The following is a 16,062-nucleotide window of genomic DNA, read 5'->3' on the forward strand; positions in this document are numbered from 1 at the left end:
AAAAAGTTAAAAAAAAAAGATAGCAGCATAGTTTAAGAACTTAAAAATAAAAAGATCATGTAGCTCGATTTGTTTACTAGTTAACTTCTGGTGAAGTTGGTAAATAGTGTGAACAAACTGGTTTGCCTAGTTGTCATTTTACGTGCAAAACAAGTTGTATTTTAGCAACACATTTTTTATATTGACTTCTTTGTGAGTAGAGAATTATTTATAAAATAGATCTATTTTTTATAAAGCTCAAAAGTTGTTTGCTATACTCAAATTTAATTTAACTCACAATAGTGACATAAAAATAGAATCTCCTTAATTTTGTTAAGATGAAAATTATCTGGCAACAAATGGCCGATTAATTGCATCAGTCATCGGTTGTTATATCACATGTGGTAGCTGTTTTTATTTATTTACATATTGGTAAATAATATACCATTCGCATTTTGCAACTCTAAACATTTAGAACAAACCAATAACTTAAGACATTGATGAAACCACTGTATCAAGTGGTATTACCTTAGAATAGTCCCTTTTGATTTTAGCTGCTGGACCAGAAGCCGGCTGCTCTGTTTGCCAAACTAATCCTTCTTTCTTATCAATCTTATTCTTATGACTCAAGTCCAAGTTCAAGCAACATCTCATCTAGAATATCTAGATTCTAGATCTACCCACAGACTGTTCTATCTACTCAACTCTAGTTAACTCATACGGGTCATCCAGATGATTATTAATATTATAGATACCGGTGTCCGATGATGGAATCTTCTTTAGAAAAGGGGTGTTGGGTTTTTAGTTAAGTTAGTAGTAGTATTGTAATTTAATGAAATCTCGACTAATTTAATTTTTATGGTTAGAAATTAGGGTAAGGGGTAGGGTAGGACCAGGGTTATCATTGCCATTAGCCAGCCACGTGTGTATTTAGTTACTACCAGTAACCTAACAGTAACACCCCTTTTTTAAAGAAGATTCCATTATCGTTTGCCGATATAAATATCCTCCTGTCATCCATTCATAACGTCCACAAAAATTTCGAAAATTGGGGTTAATGTGTTACAACTAGTTGCTAGAAAAACTTACCACACTAGGATTAGTCATTAGCCCTTGATCAGGAAATTTGTGTAACACAGATCACTTTCTGGACAATTGTGTTGGTGCACATCATATATTAGGTTCAATTAGGAGAGTAGAACAAATCATCAATTTCACTAAATAGTAGGCAAGGTTCTCTCTTCTAATCTGTTTGGTACTAGATTTAGAATCTAGTCTTGTAGATTGAGAATATTGTAGACCTATTCAAATTGGTGCTGAAATCTCTGCAGTAACCAGGTATGACAAAGTAATAGGGTATTATTTGAATGAAAGCAAATACTAACAACATTTATGTTTTTTCTCCAGTAAAAATGGTCCTTACTTGTCGTTTCTACAAGAACAAGTTTCCAGAGGTGGAAGATGTGGTTATGGTGAATGTTCGCTCTATAGCAGAAATGGGTGCTTATGTTAGGCTCTTAGAGTACAATGACATAGAAGGTATGATCCTTCTCAGTGAATTGTCCAGAAGGCGTATTCGTTCAATCAACAAACTCATTCGTGTTGGGCGAAGTGAATGTGTTGTAGTTATAAGGGTTGACAAAGACAAAGGTAAATATTGTTGCTTTAGGCTTAGGACTAGTTGTCTTAAACTTGACTATTCAAAAAAATGTTTACATATTTTGCATGATAATCACTTTGGCTTGAATATAGCTGGTTACTTTAAAAAGGTGTGTTTTTCAGGTTACATAGATCTGTCAAAACGTAGAGTGTCTCCAGAGGAAGTCATTAAATGTGAAGAGAAATTTGCCAAAGCCAAAGCTGTAAGCATTTCAGTAACTATTTAGTTTGAGCATTTAAGAATATTTTCTCACAAGTGTTATAGTTAAGTGTAATGTTATTTCCTTTACAGCATAACTAGTAAAAATGTTACTATACAAACACCATTTTTCAGGTTAACAGCATATTAAGGCACGTGGCAGAGCTAATGGGCTTCAAAAGTAATGAAAAGTTAGAGGAACTGTATGAAAAAACTGCTTGGTTCTTTGATACTAAATACAATAAAGCTGGATCTTCATATGAGGCATTTAAACATGCTGTACAGTAAGTATTTTGCTTGATTGTGTTTAAGTTATGCTTGCTACTTATTTTCTATGCTTATTCCTATCTGATTTGGTTGTTTAACCTATAAAATAAACCATGTCAAACTATTTTTATCCCCAGAAATCCGAATGTCTTAGATGAATGTGACATTGATGAAGCCACAAAGAAATGTTTACATGACAATATTTGCCGGAGACTAACACCTCAGTCTGTTAAAATTAGGGCTGGTTGGTAATATTTTCCCCTTGTAACTAAAAAATTATGCTTTTCCTACCTGAAAATGTGGGTGAAACGCAATAATAAAATACTAATAATGTGTCTTCTGTTAATGTTTCCAAAGAAACTATACATAGATTTTTGTTGTTGCAGATATTGATGTTGCATGCACATACTATGAGGGTGTAGATGCAGTGAAGAGAGCTTTGAAGAAAGGTTTAGAAATGTCCACAGAAGCTATGCCTATTAAGGTAATTGATAAAACTAAAACATTTTAACTTTATTTTCTATTTTAGTGCTTGTAGAAATTCTCTCCCCCCCCCCTCTCCAAAACATAACCAAGGTAGACAACTTACCTAATTTTGGCAGAAATTTAAAAATAACTTGCACTTAATTATCCTTTAAACGTAGAAATCATATTTGTTAAAAATAGAATTAAATCCACCTAAGATGAAATTTATTTTGATATAATTTTACAGCAGTATATATCACTAAATATGACAGCATTTCTGTTTTCTGCTCAGATTGTGTTTAGGAGGCCTTCTCCATTACTTAAATCTGAGAACTTTAAAACAGTCTGAGTCAGATACTAACTTTAAGTAGTATAAGTATCTCAATTCAGGATTGCTTTTAAGACCAATGATTTATTGATTAAACTAATAGTTTAAAAAAAACCCCATTACAGATCAACTTGATTGCTCCACCCCTGTATGTAGTAACAACCAACACACTGGAGAGGACAGAAGGGCTGGAGAGGTTAAATAAGGCTCTTGATGCTATCAAAGAGGAGATCCTGGCAGCTAAAGGAGTCTTTAATATTCAGCAAGAGGTAAGCACATTTGGTTTTAGCTTTTGTCTTCATTAGTGCTTACAAGTTTATATTTTTGTTAGGTTATATAAAATACTTTTTATGTAATTAACTTTTAGGAATAACACTTGCATGGGCATTGGGCTAGCCACGCAATTTCTTCATATATTGCCCACAATTACACATTGAAAAAGCATTTGCTGTGAAATTTGTAGCCATGTTTTCGTTCACCTTGCACTTTCTATTTTTTCCATTAAAAAGCTATGTAACTCTCAACTTACTTCTGTTTTAGGCAAGAGTTGTCTCTGATATGGATGAAATTGAATTGGAGAAACAGTTACAGAAACTTGAAGAGGCTAATGAAGAAAAAGCTGGTGATGATGACTCTGAAGAAGAGGATGGTGATGATGATGAAAAAAAAGGAGATAATGAAGATGACGATGTGGCTATTGATGGGGATGAGGATTAAATGAACAGTATGAAATTGAAGATTGCTCTGTGAATATTTGGTGAGGAAAGTCTTATTGTAAGAGTTCAGTTTGTTGAGTTCTATTTGACACCATTGCTACCTGATATTCTATTTGTAGGGCCAATCTAGTCCAGTTAGTAAAAGAACATGGAAACCTTGAATCCTTGTGATCTTTTTTTTTTTTTTTGACAAAAAATGTATGAAGAAAAGCAGAATAAGTATTATACATCTTTTATTGAGCTATACAAATATAATATAAATGCAAATACTACAAATACTTCATCGAACTATCAGAAATTGATAGTTATCAGGCTCCATATATTGGTACATATGGATGTATAGTTAATAGATTTTAAAAGCAGAATTTTTTCTTGCATCTCTACAGTTCCTTGTATTTGAAATGAATACTTTCATAAAGTATACTTTGGTGATTAAACTTAAAATAAAAATTGACTTGAACTCTCACATTTTTTTTATGCTTGAGGTCATTTGTCAAATTGAATGTGATCTAGGTTTTATATTTTAATTCATTTTAAAAGACGGATTAGTAGCAGAGAGCTCAACTGGACTGGTTCAACATTTAATGATATGGTATCAGCTGAATCCATAACCCTAATTGCATTTTGATTTTATTTTTCAAGGATGGGAGTTGAATTTTACTCATATAATGAACATAAAGTACAGCAAAGATGTTTGATTATAAATATTTGTGTACTGTCATTTTTGTAAATAAATTCTGGTCCAATCACTTGTTTTCTTTTGATTACTCACTGGGATGTGAATGCTGACTGCTCAAGCTAATTAAACAAAAACTGTTTGGGTTCTTGAGAAGTATTGATGTCAATGTTGAGTGATGTTTTGTGTTGGCTGATAACACATTGTATTGAAGCTGACCTGCTGCAAGTTGAAAGAAATCTGATACAGTCTAATGTCTAGTATCATGATCAGTAGATTATCTTAACTAAAACCCTCTTATACCAAATTTTTTTGGGAAAATCCTTAATATTTATAAATTGAATATATGCAATGCAATAATTATTCTAGTGTGGGGTGAAGAAGTTGATTAACATGACATATTCACCTTGCAGCTGAATGTAATTTCACAAAGATATGAGCATCAGCTAAATGATAGTTACAAGATTTGGGAAGCTAACGATTGCAGGGCTCTAAGTAAGGAAATTGGGAACATTCAATTAAATTTGACATTAGAATGATTGTGAGCTTGAATTCTCACAATGTTGAGTTGTGACACCGTATATTTTAGTTTTAAGCTGACTCTCTTCTCTCTGTGTAGAGTAGTTTACACACATTTTTTGAATGATGACTCCACCCATCTGTCAAGGTTTGTAACTCACTGCACCTTTTAGAATGTCAACACTTAACTTTGTAGTGCGTAGTGTTTCATCAGCAAAGATGGACCAACAAGATTCAAGCATTAAAGAAAGCTAATTAGAATATAGTCAAATATCTGATAAATGAAAGCCATTTACAATTGTTTATGCTGAATCTATTTCCAAAATAAGTTCAGTTGTTATCTAAAGGTGCTCTAAAAACTGTCTGCCTGTCTCATGTGGTGTTCCCATACAGGGCATTGTTTTATACAGTTCCTTAAGTATCCCTTGATACTACTTGTCTACGATTCAGAGGCGTAGCGGGGGGGGGGGGGGACATATGTCCCCGGGCGCCCACCTTAGGGGCGCCAAAATGGGTTGGAAAAATAAATTGAAAACTTGAGGGGGGGGGGTGCAAATCGAAAGTTTGGGGGGGGGGGTGCAAATCGAAAGTTTGTCCCCGGGCGCCGGGAAGGGTCGCTACGCCTATGCTACGATTACTAACTTGAAGAATCCGACAATCCATTGAAATATCATTTTATAGAATACTATTTTATATACAATCCCTTTTATTATCTTGCATAGTAAGTATTCACTGATTTAGAATACAATCCCTTAAACCTAACTATAACGTTTGTTTTTTAGCATTCAGTCCCTAATTAGCATTATTAGTATAAAATCCATTTAAATATTCCCTAGCACTATTTAGAAATCTAGTATGCCATCCATTAAAATAAAGTACATTTGTGCTACCTGCCACATTCTAGTTGACAAATGAAATATTTCTTTCCACGACAGAGGAAATTCCCAGAAATAAATCAATGTCCCTTGTCAATTAAAAACTGCGCAAAGATATGGGCCGGATCACACAGCAGTTAAATGTTTACAATACATTCAGGAGAAGTCATGAACATGATACACACTACAGCGACAAGTTCCATTGGCATAATTATCTGCTTCAGTGATTCACGACAACGTGTTGAATGATTGCATAAAAACTGCTAGGATTTACTGTCATTGAACGACGATCTAACTTCTATTAATATATAGGCGCAGACAGACATGTAGGCGACCATGGCAGATACTATGTTGCTTTTTTAAATCCTAGATCAATATAGAAATAATGATAAGCTTTAAAATGCAGTGAGAATAAGAAAATATAACAAACTAGCCAGTGGCGTAGCGAGGTCGGGTGTCACCCGGTGCGGCACTTAATGGTGTCACCCCCCCCCCTGAGGCGCGACCCTTCCCGGGGACAAACTTTCAAATTTTCGATTTGCACCCCCCCTCAAACTTTCGATTTGCACCCCCCCCCCCCTCAAGTTTTCGATTTGCACCCCCCTCAAGTTTTTCTCTCTATATTTTGCTATTTTTTGCCTTGGTGTCACCCCCCTAAATGGTGTCACCCGGTGCGGTCCGCACCCCCCCCCCCCCTCGCTACGCCACTGAAACTAGCTATCTTTAGTAAAAGTTTGGTCGCTGAACTGTGTGGAAGAGGTGTCGTGAGCAGACACGTACTGTGAGCTTGTAAAAAGGGACTCCTCTAGACCACTCTAGAGGACATCACCTCATGATCTAGACCCCTGCTAATTTATTTTCAATGTAAATAAGTAGTATACGTGGTTAGACCTGTATTATTAGGCTATGACTGTCCACCTTCGATAAATTCAAGCTGTTTGTTGAGCGTCTACGTGTGCCAGCTATAGGATTTGTATAGTCTCCTTCTGTTGGATACGTTGCTACTATTTTTAGAATTTCTCGGTTTGATTTCCGGCCTGTCCGCCTGGCCAGCCATGGCGGACTTCAACTTGTCGCTTAGCATCGTGTTTTCCTTGACAACAGTACCATCCTCCATGACCTTTGGCACGACGCCGTAGCGCTGGTACAGCTCGTAGCGCCTACGTTCCCAGTGCGTCATCTCGTGCATGGTGTAGTTCAGAATGTCCCAGTTGAGTTTTGGACGAGACAGACGTCTTTGAAACGCCATGTCTCGCACATGCGCTCGTAGGATTCTCCAGCCTCTCTGAGCATTTTCCACCACCCGCGAGTTTGTTTTTGTTTCCCGTTTCGCAGGTTCTTTCCCTTGATTCAGAGCTCTTCGGTTCGTCTTGACTTTCCCCAGAAAGCGAAGCGTGTAAGGGTTGATGTTGGAGCCTCCTTCCTGCATGCCTCGTGCCTGCCGGTCACAGGGCGTGGCCTGGCGCTCCCGCTGTTTGCTTTGAAACAGTTCAGCCATGACGGCCTGGAACTCTGTACTACCGCCGATTTCACGTTGTTGTCGAGTTTTAACTCTGATGGGGTTGTAGTCACCGATCGCATTTAGCTGCGAGTGGAACTCCTCCCACGCTTTCGTGGGCGGTGGGTTGGTTGAGGGCGGGGAGTTGGCGGGAGTGAGTTGCTTTTCTGATTGTTTTAGAGATTTAGCACTGGAGGCTCTATCGATCTTCTTGGCTCCACTGGTAGCCAGATGCGGCTCTCGCTTCACATGGGGGCTTCTGTCAGCGGTCCTCAGTCTATCCATAGACCCGGACTGGGGGGGTTGTGGGGGTGTGTCTGCAGCGCCTACAATATGCGAGGACTTCCCAACAGCTCGGAAGTTGCCGGGTGACATTGTCCTCACATACAAATGTTTGGTGGTACCCCGAGTGTTGTACAGTACATGTAGGCGTTAGGTGTTGACTCAGGAGATTTATCTGGGGAAAGTTGAAGGAAATCTAAGATATATACAACTTGTAGATAAATACATCGGCGGATTTGGTCATATATATATATATATATATATATATATATATATATATATATATATATATATATATATATATATATATATATATATATATATATATATATATATATATATATATATATATATATATATATATATATATATATGAATTAAAGAGGCGTCTGCAAACGGCAACTTTATATGCAAGCAGACATAAATGATAAATGTAGGAGAAGCTGACAGAACATTGTGGAGACAGGCCGTGCGGACTGACATCCTTACTCATCGCTGAAGGAAAAAGGGCAGCGGTAGACTCGGAGAGGAGAAGAAAAACAGCTGCACACATTGTACCAATCACAATGATCTGCTATACTTCTGGCAGAGATTGCCTTTCTAAGATTGGTATGATCAGCCACGGCAGAATCTGCACCAAAAGGAAATATCTTCTTAAAATGTGGGCTAGCATCCACTCTTTCACGAGACAAAAGTGGACACACACACACACGCATCCACACGCATATACATATTTCGTAACGGTGTTAAAAATGTAATATCGTTTTATGACTTTCAAAAAAAAAAATAATAGACACGAGACAATAGTAACACGAGCACACAGTCACCACTAGCTAAAACATCATGCGTTAGCTTTCATTTTAAGGTTCGTTTGGACGGGGGGTGAGGGGGGGGGGGAGGTTGTAACACCCCTTTCTCATAACTGTCTACACCAGTGCTGACCTAAATATTTGAACCGATTGTTTCATGATGTAACATGGAAAGTGCAACCAGCGACATTGCGAGCAGTGGATAAAACAGCTGTCATTAGTGGGGGGTTGTAACACACCAAACACCTTCTGTCTATACTAATGATATATATATATATATATATATATATATATATATATATATATATATATATATATATATATATAATATTCTATGGTGTGGGTCTATGGGAGTGGGGTAGGGTAATTTATAATATTTATAACCCCCTCTGATACCTCTGCTTACGCTACTGTCTAGATATATACAACATGAACATTTATGCATCATGAAGATGATATATACCACGTGAAAATAAATACAACATGAAGATATACTTAACATGAATATATGCACAACATGGAGATATAGGCCTACGAAACATGAAGATATACATAACATAAAAGTATATACAACACGACGATCTATGCACAACATGAAGACCCTTACCAAGTGAAGATTATATACATATAAGATATATCCAACTTGAAGAGATACAACTTCAAAGTATAAACAACTTAATTAAACAGCCGCGTATTCCAAAAGACACTAATTAAAATAAATCAATTTGAGAAAAATAATGAACTCACTGGACCAAGCAACCAAAAGAACCCAGCACAAACTACAAAAGTTTCTCATCCATGTAAAGGGGGTTTGTCTTGTTTGCTATACACACGGCCTGTCTGCAGTCTGGGCGAACGTGTGTTTATATTTTACAACTCCCACCAACAACTTGACTGTATTGATTCGGAAATCGGATACAAACGCAAGTCGTGCGAATATCCCGTTCGATCGTGGCTATTTACACACTACAAGTCGTCGGTTAGATCTATTACCATTTCATATTACATTTACAACAGGGCGACGGGTGTAGCTTTAAAAAAAATTTCTACTTGAAGTGAATGGCTCCTAGTAATAAATCTTTGCAGACGACAGTTCAAGACGAGGCAGAAATCTATAGTCCCAGCATGGTTGAAGTAAACAATAGGGGTGGGGGGGGGGGGGGGGTAAACAACGGTGATCGGGTCAGGGAGAGGTCGGGGGAGCTGTGGGCGTATAGGTATTTGCCGCTGATCGGTGCCGTACCTAAGTGGAACAATGGGATGTTTAGTTCCCAAGCACGGGGACTAATCCTTACGTAATCCAAGCCACGATCGTAAGTTGCAGGTTAAGTATTGGTGGTTTTATGGGGCGAAGCAGTCGTTAAGAATTTGACGTAACGCATTCAAGTATGCTGATTATGTGTAAATATAGGCAGAGTATGAATTAAAATGTGAATAATGTGTGTGAAAGTGTGTGGAACATGTGTGAAAGTGTGTGAAAGTGTGTAGAACATGTGTGAATGTGTGAAGAACATGTGTGAATGTGTGAAGAACATGTGTAAAAGTGTGAAGAACATGTGTGAATGTGTGAAGAACATGTGTGAAAGTGTGTAGAATATGTGTGAAAGTGTGTGAAAGTGTAAAGAACATGTTTAAAAGTGTGAAGAATATGTGTGAAAGTGTGAAGAACATGTGTAAAAATGTGAAGAACATGTGTGAATGTGTGAAGAACATGTGTGAAAGTGTGTGGAACATGTGTGAAAGTGTGTGGAACATGTGTGAAAGTGTGTGGAACATGTGTGAAAGTGTGTGGAACATGTGTGAAAGTGTGAAGAACATGTGTGAAAGTGTGTGGAACATTTGTGAAAGTGTGAGGAACATGTGTAAAAATGTGAAGAACATGTGTGAATGTGTGAAGAACATGTGTGAAAGTGTGTGGAACATGTGTGAAAGTGTGAAGAACATGTGTGAAGAACATTTGTGAAAGTGTGAGGAACATGTGTGAAAGTGTGTGTGAAAATGCGTAGAACGTGTGTGAAAGTGTGTGTGAAAGTGTGAGGAACATGTGTGAAAGTGTGTGTGTGTGTGAAAGCGTGTAGAACATGTGTGAAAGTGTGTGTGAAAATGCGTAGAACGTGTGTGAAAGTGTGTGTGAAAGTGTGTGGAACATGTGTGAAAGTGTGTGTGAAAATGCGTAGAACGTGTGTGAAAGTGTGTGTGAAAGTGTGAGGAACATGTGTGAAAGTGTGTGTGTGTGTGTGAAAGCGTGTAGAACATGTGTGAAAGTGTGAGGAACATGTGTGAAAGTGTGAGGAACATGTGTGAAAGTGTGAGGAACATTTCTGAAATTGTGTGTGGCATTATGTAAAAGTGTGTAGAACACCTTAATAGTGTCAATGACAAATTACAAATGCACCACTTTCATGTAGCCACTTGGCACTAATGATCTCCTTTTGTGCTTAGGTCCCACGATACTTACTGAAAGATCCGCGAGAATTGCGCTACGAGTCACGAGAGATCAAACGAGAGTTCGATGATTGATCTTGAGACGTAACAGAATACAAGCAGGTTTCTCGCGAAGAGATTTGAAACGATTGAACATAATTTATTAACTACTCGATATGTTTGCTTTAAAGTGGGTGTCAGTACAGTATTACTATACTCCTCTAATGGGTTGGAGGCCGTCAAACTAGTTGGTATTCACGTTTAGTCTAGTCGGGGGCGGGGGGGGGGGGGAAGGGGGTGTGAGTGTTATTATTTAAACAATTTACATTAATATAGGTAAACTAGCCGTCCCGGCCAGGCCCTACACTGACCTCTGTGAAAAGCCTATCTGTAAAGAACTGCGACTTGTGTGTTTAGTGAGCAGTATACACCCGACATTGTCCGGGTTTAGAAAAAATATTACTTGTCCATTTAAATGTCTGTATGCAAGTACGGATGTTTGAGAAAATAACACATAACTCTAAACTTAACCCTAAACACAACCAACCACAACCATAACAAAATCCAAAACACAAACGCAAACATAAACACAAAACCAAATGTCTTCACAAACACAAAGACAAACGCAAACAATAGCGCAACATAAACGTAAACATAGAGGACATTTGGGACGGGTTCTAAACTTTTATTGTTAAAAAATAATTTGTAAACAATACAGTCAGTGTATAAAAAAAGTAGTATCTAAAATACCCGTGTTTTACATACCACATTGCACTATCAAACCATGTAAATTAGATTTTTTTTTGTTTTATTTTTTTGTCAATCCTATATCAAGGGAATTAATTGGTACAAAAGGACGTAATTAGTATACTTTTCTCAAACAAAATTGGAATTTTTCGTAACGGGTAATACATTTTGTTTAATTTTGTTCTTTGCACATAACGTAAATTAAAATCTTAAACTGAAAAATGAAATTTGATTTTTGAAAATGATCAATACTGAGTTTTTAAATAATCAATTTTTGATTTTTGTACACAAATCAACATTTGAAAAATATTACACTGGCGATCAGGTCGAGTTTTTCACTACATGCACGTGTTTCACAAACATTTTACATACATACAGAGACACAGATTACATTTGAGCTTTATATACTTGATTAACCACTCCAACTCATCATTGGTTTCTCCCCTCTTCATTATGTTAACTTCTGAATCGGACTACTTTGTACTGTAGTCTTTAAGGTTGGCAAAAGTGCTTATCAATACAATATCATCTGTTACATTTCTTTACCTCAGACCCGCCATTCCTTAAGTATACAATGAGCGCTAATACAAACCAGATAGTTCAATGCTGTGTAACATAAACTTTGACCTATGAAAATGCATATGAAAAATATATTTCCTTTTTTATTTCGTTGGTTTATTTTAAAGTTGACCCGATGGCAGAAGTCCCGGCATTTTCCCGTGTAATTTAACACGATTTCCGGTGGAGCAGACGATTGACTCTCACAGAAGGGAGAGGTGACATTTTGAAAGGTGACGCAAGCCATTATTGCGTGATTAATATGTAGCGGCTGGCATTTATTGCCTCATTAAAAAATAGCAAGCAGTTATCACTGTATTGAAAATATTGTCATACAATTTTGATCTATTTAAAAAGTCGTAGGTGGCGATTATTACAAGTTTAAAATATACTTGCATACAAATTTAAATAATTTGAATGTCCTGCCTACATTTTTTAATCAAAGGTATTTCCATGATGTAGCCCACCCAGACATTGGGCGTTGCCCACTAAGACCTTGGTTGTGGCCCATCAAAAACGATTATGGCCTATCAGGATCTTAGGTGTGGCCCATCAAGACCTTATGTGTGGCCATCAAGACATTGGGTGTGGCCCATCAAGACCTTGGGTGTGGCCCATCAAGACATTGGGTGTGGCCCATCAAGACCTTGTGTGTGGCCCATCAAGACCTTGGGTGTGGCCCATCAAGACCTTAGGTGTGGCCCATCAAGACCTTGGGTGTGGCCCATCAAGACCTTGGGTGTGGCCCATCAAGACCTTATGTGTGGCCCATCAAGACCTTGGGTGTGGCCCATCAAGACCTTAGGTGTGGCCCATCAAGACCTTATGTGTGGCCCATCAATACCTCATGTGTGGCCCATCAAGACCTTGGGTGTGGCCCATCAAGACCTTAGGTGTGGCCCATCAAGACCTTATGTGTGGCCCATCAATACCTCATGTGTGGCCCATCAAGACCTTGGGTGTGGCCCATCAAGACCTTAGGTGTGGCCCATCAAGACCTTATGTGTGGCCCATCAATACCTCATGTGTGGCCCATCAAGACCTTGGGTGTGGCCCATCAAGACCTTGGGTGTGGCCCATCAAGACCTTAGGTGTGGCCCATCAAGACCTTATGTGTGGCCCATCAATACCTCATGTGTGGCCCATCAATACCTCATGTGTGGCCCATCAAGACCTTATGTGTGGCCCATCAAGACCTTATGTGTGGCCCATCAAGACCTTGGGTGTGGCCCATCAAGACCTTAGGTGTGGCCCATCAAGACCTTAGGTGTGGCCCATCAAGACCTTATGTGTGGCCCATCAATACCTCATGTGTGGCCCATCAAGACCTTATGTGTGGCCCATCAAGACCTTGGGTGTGGCCCATCAAGACCTTGTGTGTGGCCCATCAAGACCTTGTGTGTGGCCCATCAATACATCATGTGTGGCCCATCAAGACCTTATGTGTGGCCCATCAAGACCTTGGGTATGGCCCATCAAGACCTTGTGTGTGGCCCGTCAAGACCTTGTGTGTGGCCCATCAAGACCTTGGGTGTGGCCCATCAAGACCTTAGGTGTGGCCCATCAAGACCTTGGGTGTGGCCCATCAATACCTCATGTGTGGCCCATCAAGACCTTAGGTGTGGCCCATCAAGACCTTGGGTGTGGCCCATCAATACCTCATGTGTGGCCCATCAAGACCTTGGGTGTGGCCCATCAAGACCTTATGTGTGGCCCATCAAGACCTTGGGTATGGCCCATCAAGACCTTGTGTGTGGCCCGTCAAGACCTTGTGTGTGGCCCATCAAGACCTTGGGTGTGGCCCATCAAGACCTTAGGTGTGGCCCATCAAGACCTTGGGTGTGGCCTATCAAGACCTTGGGTGTGGCCCATCAAGACCTTGTGTGTGGCCCATCAAGACCGTGGGTGTGGCCCATCAAGATCTTGTGTGGCCCATCAAGACGTTGGGTGTGGCCCATCAAGACCTTATGTGTGGCCCATCAAGACTTGGATGTGGCCCATCAATACCTCATGTGTGGCCCATCAAGACCTTATGTGTGGCCCATCAAGACCTTATGTGTGGCCCATCAAGACCTTATGTGTGGCCCATCAAGACTTGGATGTGGCCCATCAATACCTCATGTGTGGCCCATCAATACCTCATGTGTGGCCCATCAAGACCTTGTGTGTGGCCCATCAAGACCTTGGGTGTGGCCCATCAAGACCTTGTGTGTGGCCCATCAAGACCTAGGGTGTGGCCCATCAAGACCTTGTGTGTGGCCCATCAATACCTTGGGTGTGGCCCATCAAGACCTTGGGTGTGGCCCATCAAGACCTTGGGTGTGGCCCATCAAGACCTTGGGTGTGGCCCATCAAGACCTTGGGTGTGGCCCATCAAGACCTTGTGTGTGGAGCATTAAGACCTTGGGTGTGGCCCATCAAGACATTGGGTGTGGCCCATCAAGATCTTGGATGTGGCCCATCAAGACCTTTAGTGTGGCTCAATCAGAGCTTGGGTATGGCCCTTTGAGACTTTGAATGTGGGCAATTGAAAACTCGGATGTGACCCATCAAAACCTATATCCTATCAAAACATTATCATAATGTAAAATAGATTATCTAGATTTTAAAAAATTAACAAGTTTTCTATTATGTTGACTTTGTTTTTTGAAAGATGCATAGTTTCGGTAAATAACCCAGTTTTTCTAAAGAGATTAAATATGATTTATAGATGTGACAGTAGGACGCCGAAAGCTTATAAATAGTTTCTCTATTGATCCCTCTAGACTTGTAGGTTGTCGTTCTTATCTTGTGGCGGGCAGTGTTCTGACGTTCTTTATGTTTTATTATGTATTTTATTTACGTGACGGCGCTGTCTTTACCACAATCCAGTTCTGCTTTCTTGTGAATGTTATTGTTTGTTGTGTTGTTCTGCGGTATTTTTATATTGTTATATAGGCATTACACACACACATACACACACACTTACACACACACACACACACACACACACACATATATATATATATATATATATATATATATATATATATATATATATATATATATATATATATATATATAATTCTCCTCTTCGAGCCGTTAGAAAACAAGCTGCAAACGCTCTCCCTACCTCCCCACCCCTACATGGTTTTAGTGAGCTGTGTTCACTCTAAATGTTTACAAGCCGAGCCAACGATTTTAAACGTAGGGGGGGAGGGGGGGGGGGAAGGAAGGGGGGGGGGTTATGGTCCTTAACGAGCTACTTATAGTGTTTTAAAGAAATATTTTCAGTGTCAGCTTTGGTACTGTCGAATTCACAAATTATGAATTATTGAAAATTAGAAACAACTAAATAGCGGCGTATGTTATGCCGCGGGCCGGCTCGTATATATATAATTCTCTTCTGGGATCAGTTAGAAAACAAGCTGCAAGCGCCTCCTTGCAGTCCCCTCTCTTTCTCTCTATCACTATCACTACCACCCCCCACCCCACCCCAACATTGTCTGGTGATCGGTGTTCACTCTAAATTTTTACAAAGCTAAATGTTTATAAATCGTAGAGCCGTACAGCCGGGTTTCTATTAGGGGCAGATAATTTAGTTCGATTTTAAACTTACAGGAGGTAACTAAGAAATAACTAAGAGGAGGCTGCTTTCACGGGGGGGGGGGGGGGTGTAGTGTCGGGGTTAGGGGAAAGTGGGGGGGGGGGGGGGTTAGTGTTTTAAAGCAAATATTTTCAGTGGCAGCATTGGTACTGTCGAATTTACAAATTATGAATTACTGAAAAGTAGAAAATAAAACAACTAAATAGCGGCGTAAGATAAGCCGCGGGTCGGCTCGTATATATATATATTATGTGAAAATTATATTTCAAAGGGGCGCTACTCTTTCAAAATGTTACAACACATCACTGTTCTAGTTGTCTCCCCTGTATATTTTGAGACAACTTACTCCTTCTATTAGCTTTTATTGAGTTAACAATGTCTTTCTGTTTGTTGTTTGAAGCAAGTTTTGTAACTTAATTTCAACTCTCTTCTACTTCAACACTATTCGTCAACATTCGTCTCCGACGCTAGAGTA

General features: G+C 39.3%; 2 protein-coding genes across 4 annotated transcripts; one reads left to right on the plus strand and one right to left on the minus strand.

The window, feature by feature from the left end:
• Positions 1–174: 174 nt before the first annotated feature.
• Positions 175–4,362, plus strand: LOC131928274 (eukaryotic translation initiation factor 2 subunit 1-like). Of its 3 annotated transcripts, none has more exons than XM_059284262.1 (8): positions 175–192; positions 1,387–1,629; positions 1,762–1,841; positions 1,973–2,121; positions 2,242–2,348; positions 2,491–2,588; positions 3,023–3,166; positions 3,438–4,362. In XM_059284262.1, the coding sequence occupies exons 2-8, from the start codon at positions 1,392–1,394 to the stop codon at positions 3,612–3,614; spliced, it is 993 nt and encodes a 330-aa protein (XP_059140245.1). In that variant the 5' UTR covers positions 175–192; positions 1,387–1,391; the 3' UTR covers positions 3,615–4,362. The 3 variants fall into 3 exon arrangements, with proteins under 3 accessions (XP_059140245.1, XP_059140243.1, XP_059140244.1); XM_059284260.1 differs by lacking the exon at positions 175–192 and adding an exon at positions 322–411; XM_059284261.1 differs by lacking the exon at positions 175–192 and adding an exon at positions 336–383.
• Positions 4,363–6,546: 2,184 nt separating this feature from the next.
• Positions 6,547–9,204, minus strand: LOC131928295 (uncharacterized). Its single transcript, XM_059284285.1, has 2 exons — positions 9,020–9,204; positions 6,547–7,638 (listed from the first exon to the last, which is right to left on the minus strand). The coding sequence occupies exon 2, from the start codon at positions 7,554–7,556 to the stop codon at positions 6,633–6,635; it is 924 nt and encodes a 307-aa protein (XP_059140268.1). The 5' UTR covers positions 7,557–7,638; positions 9,020–9,204; the 3' UTR covers positions 6,547–6,632.
• Positions 9,205–16,062: the final 6,858 nt, after the last annotated feature.

The sequence above is a fragment of the Physella acuta genome, unplaced genomic scaffold (assembly GCF_028476545.2).
Source record: "Physella acuta isolate Inbredline_101_S28 unplaced genomic scaffold, ASM2847654v3 ptg001480l, whole genome shotgun sequence".
NCBI lineage: Eukaryota > Metazoa > Mollusca > Gastropoda > Physidae > Physella > Physella acuta.

Coding starts and splice junctions, on each gene's coding strand:
- LOC131928274 (XM_059284262.1), top strand. CDS start 1,392: ATGGTCCTTACTTGTCGTTTCTACAAGAACAAGTTTCCAGAGGTGGAA. Junction 1,630..1,761: donor AAGGGTTGACAAAGACAAAG/GTAAATATTGTT, acceptor TGTGTTTTTCAG/GTTACATAGATCTGTCAAAA. Junction 3,167..3,437: donor TCTTTAATATTCAGCAAGAG/GTAAGCACATTT, acceptor CTTCTGTTTTAG/GCAAGAGTTGTCTCTGATAT.
- LOC131928295 (XM_059284285.1), bottom strand. CDS start 7,556: ATGTCACCCGGCAACTTCCGAGCTGTTGGGAAGTCCTCGCATATTGTA.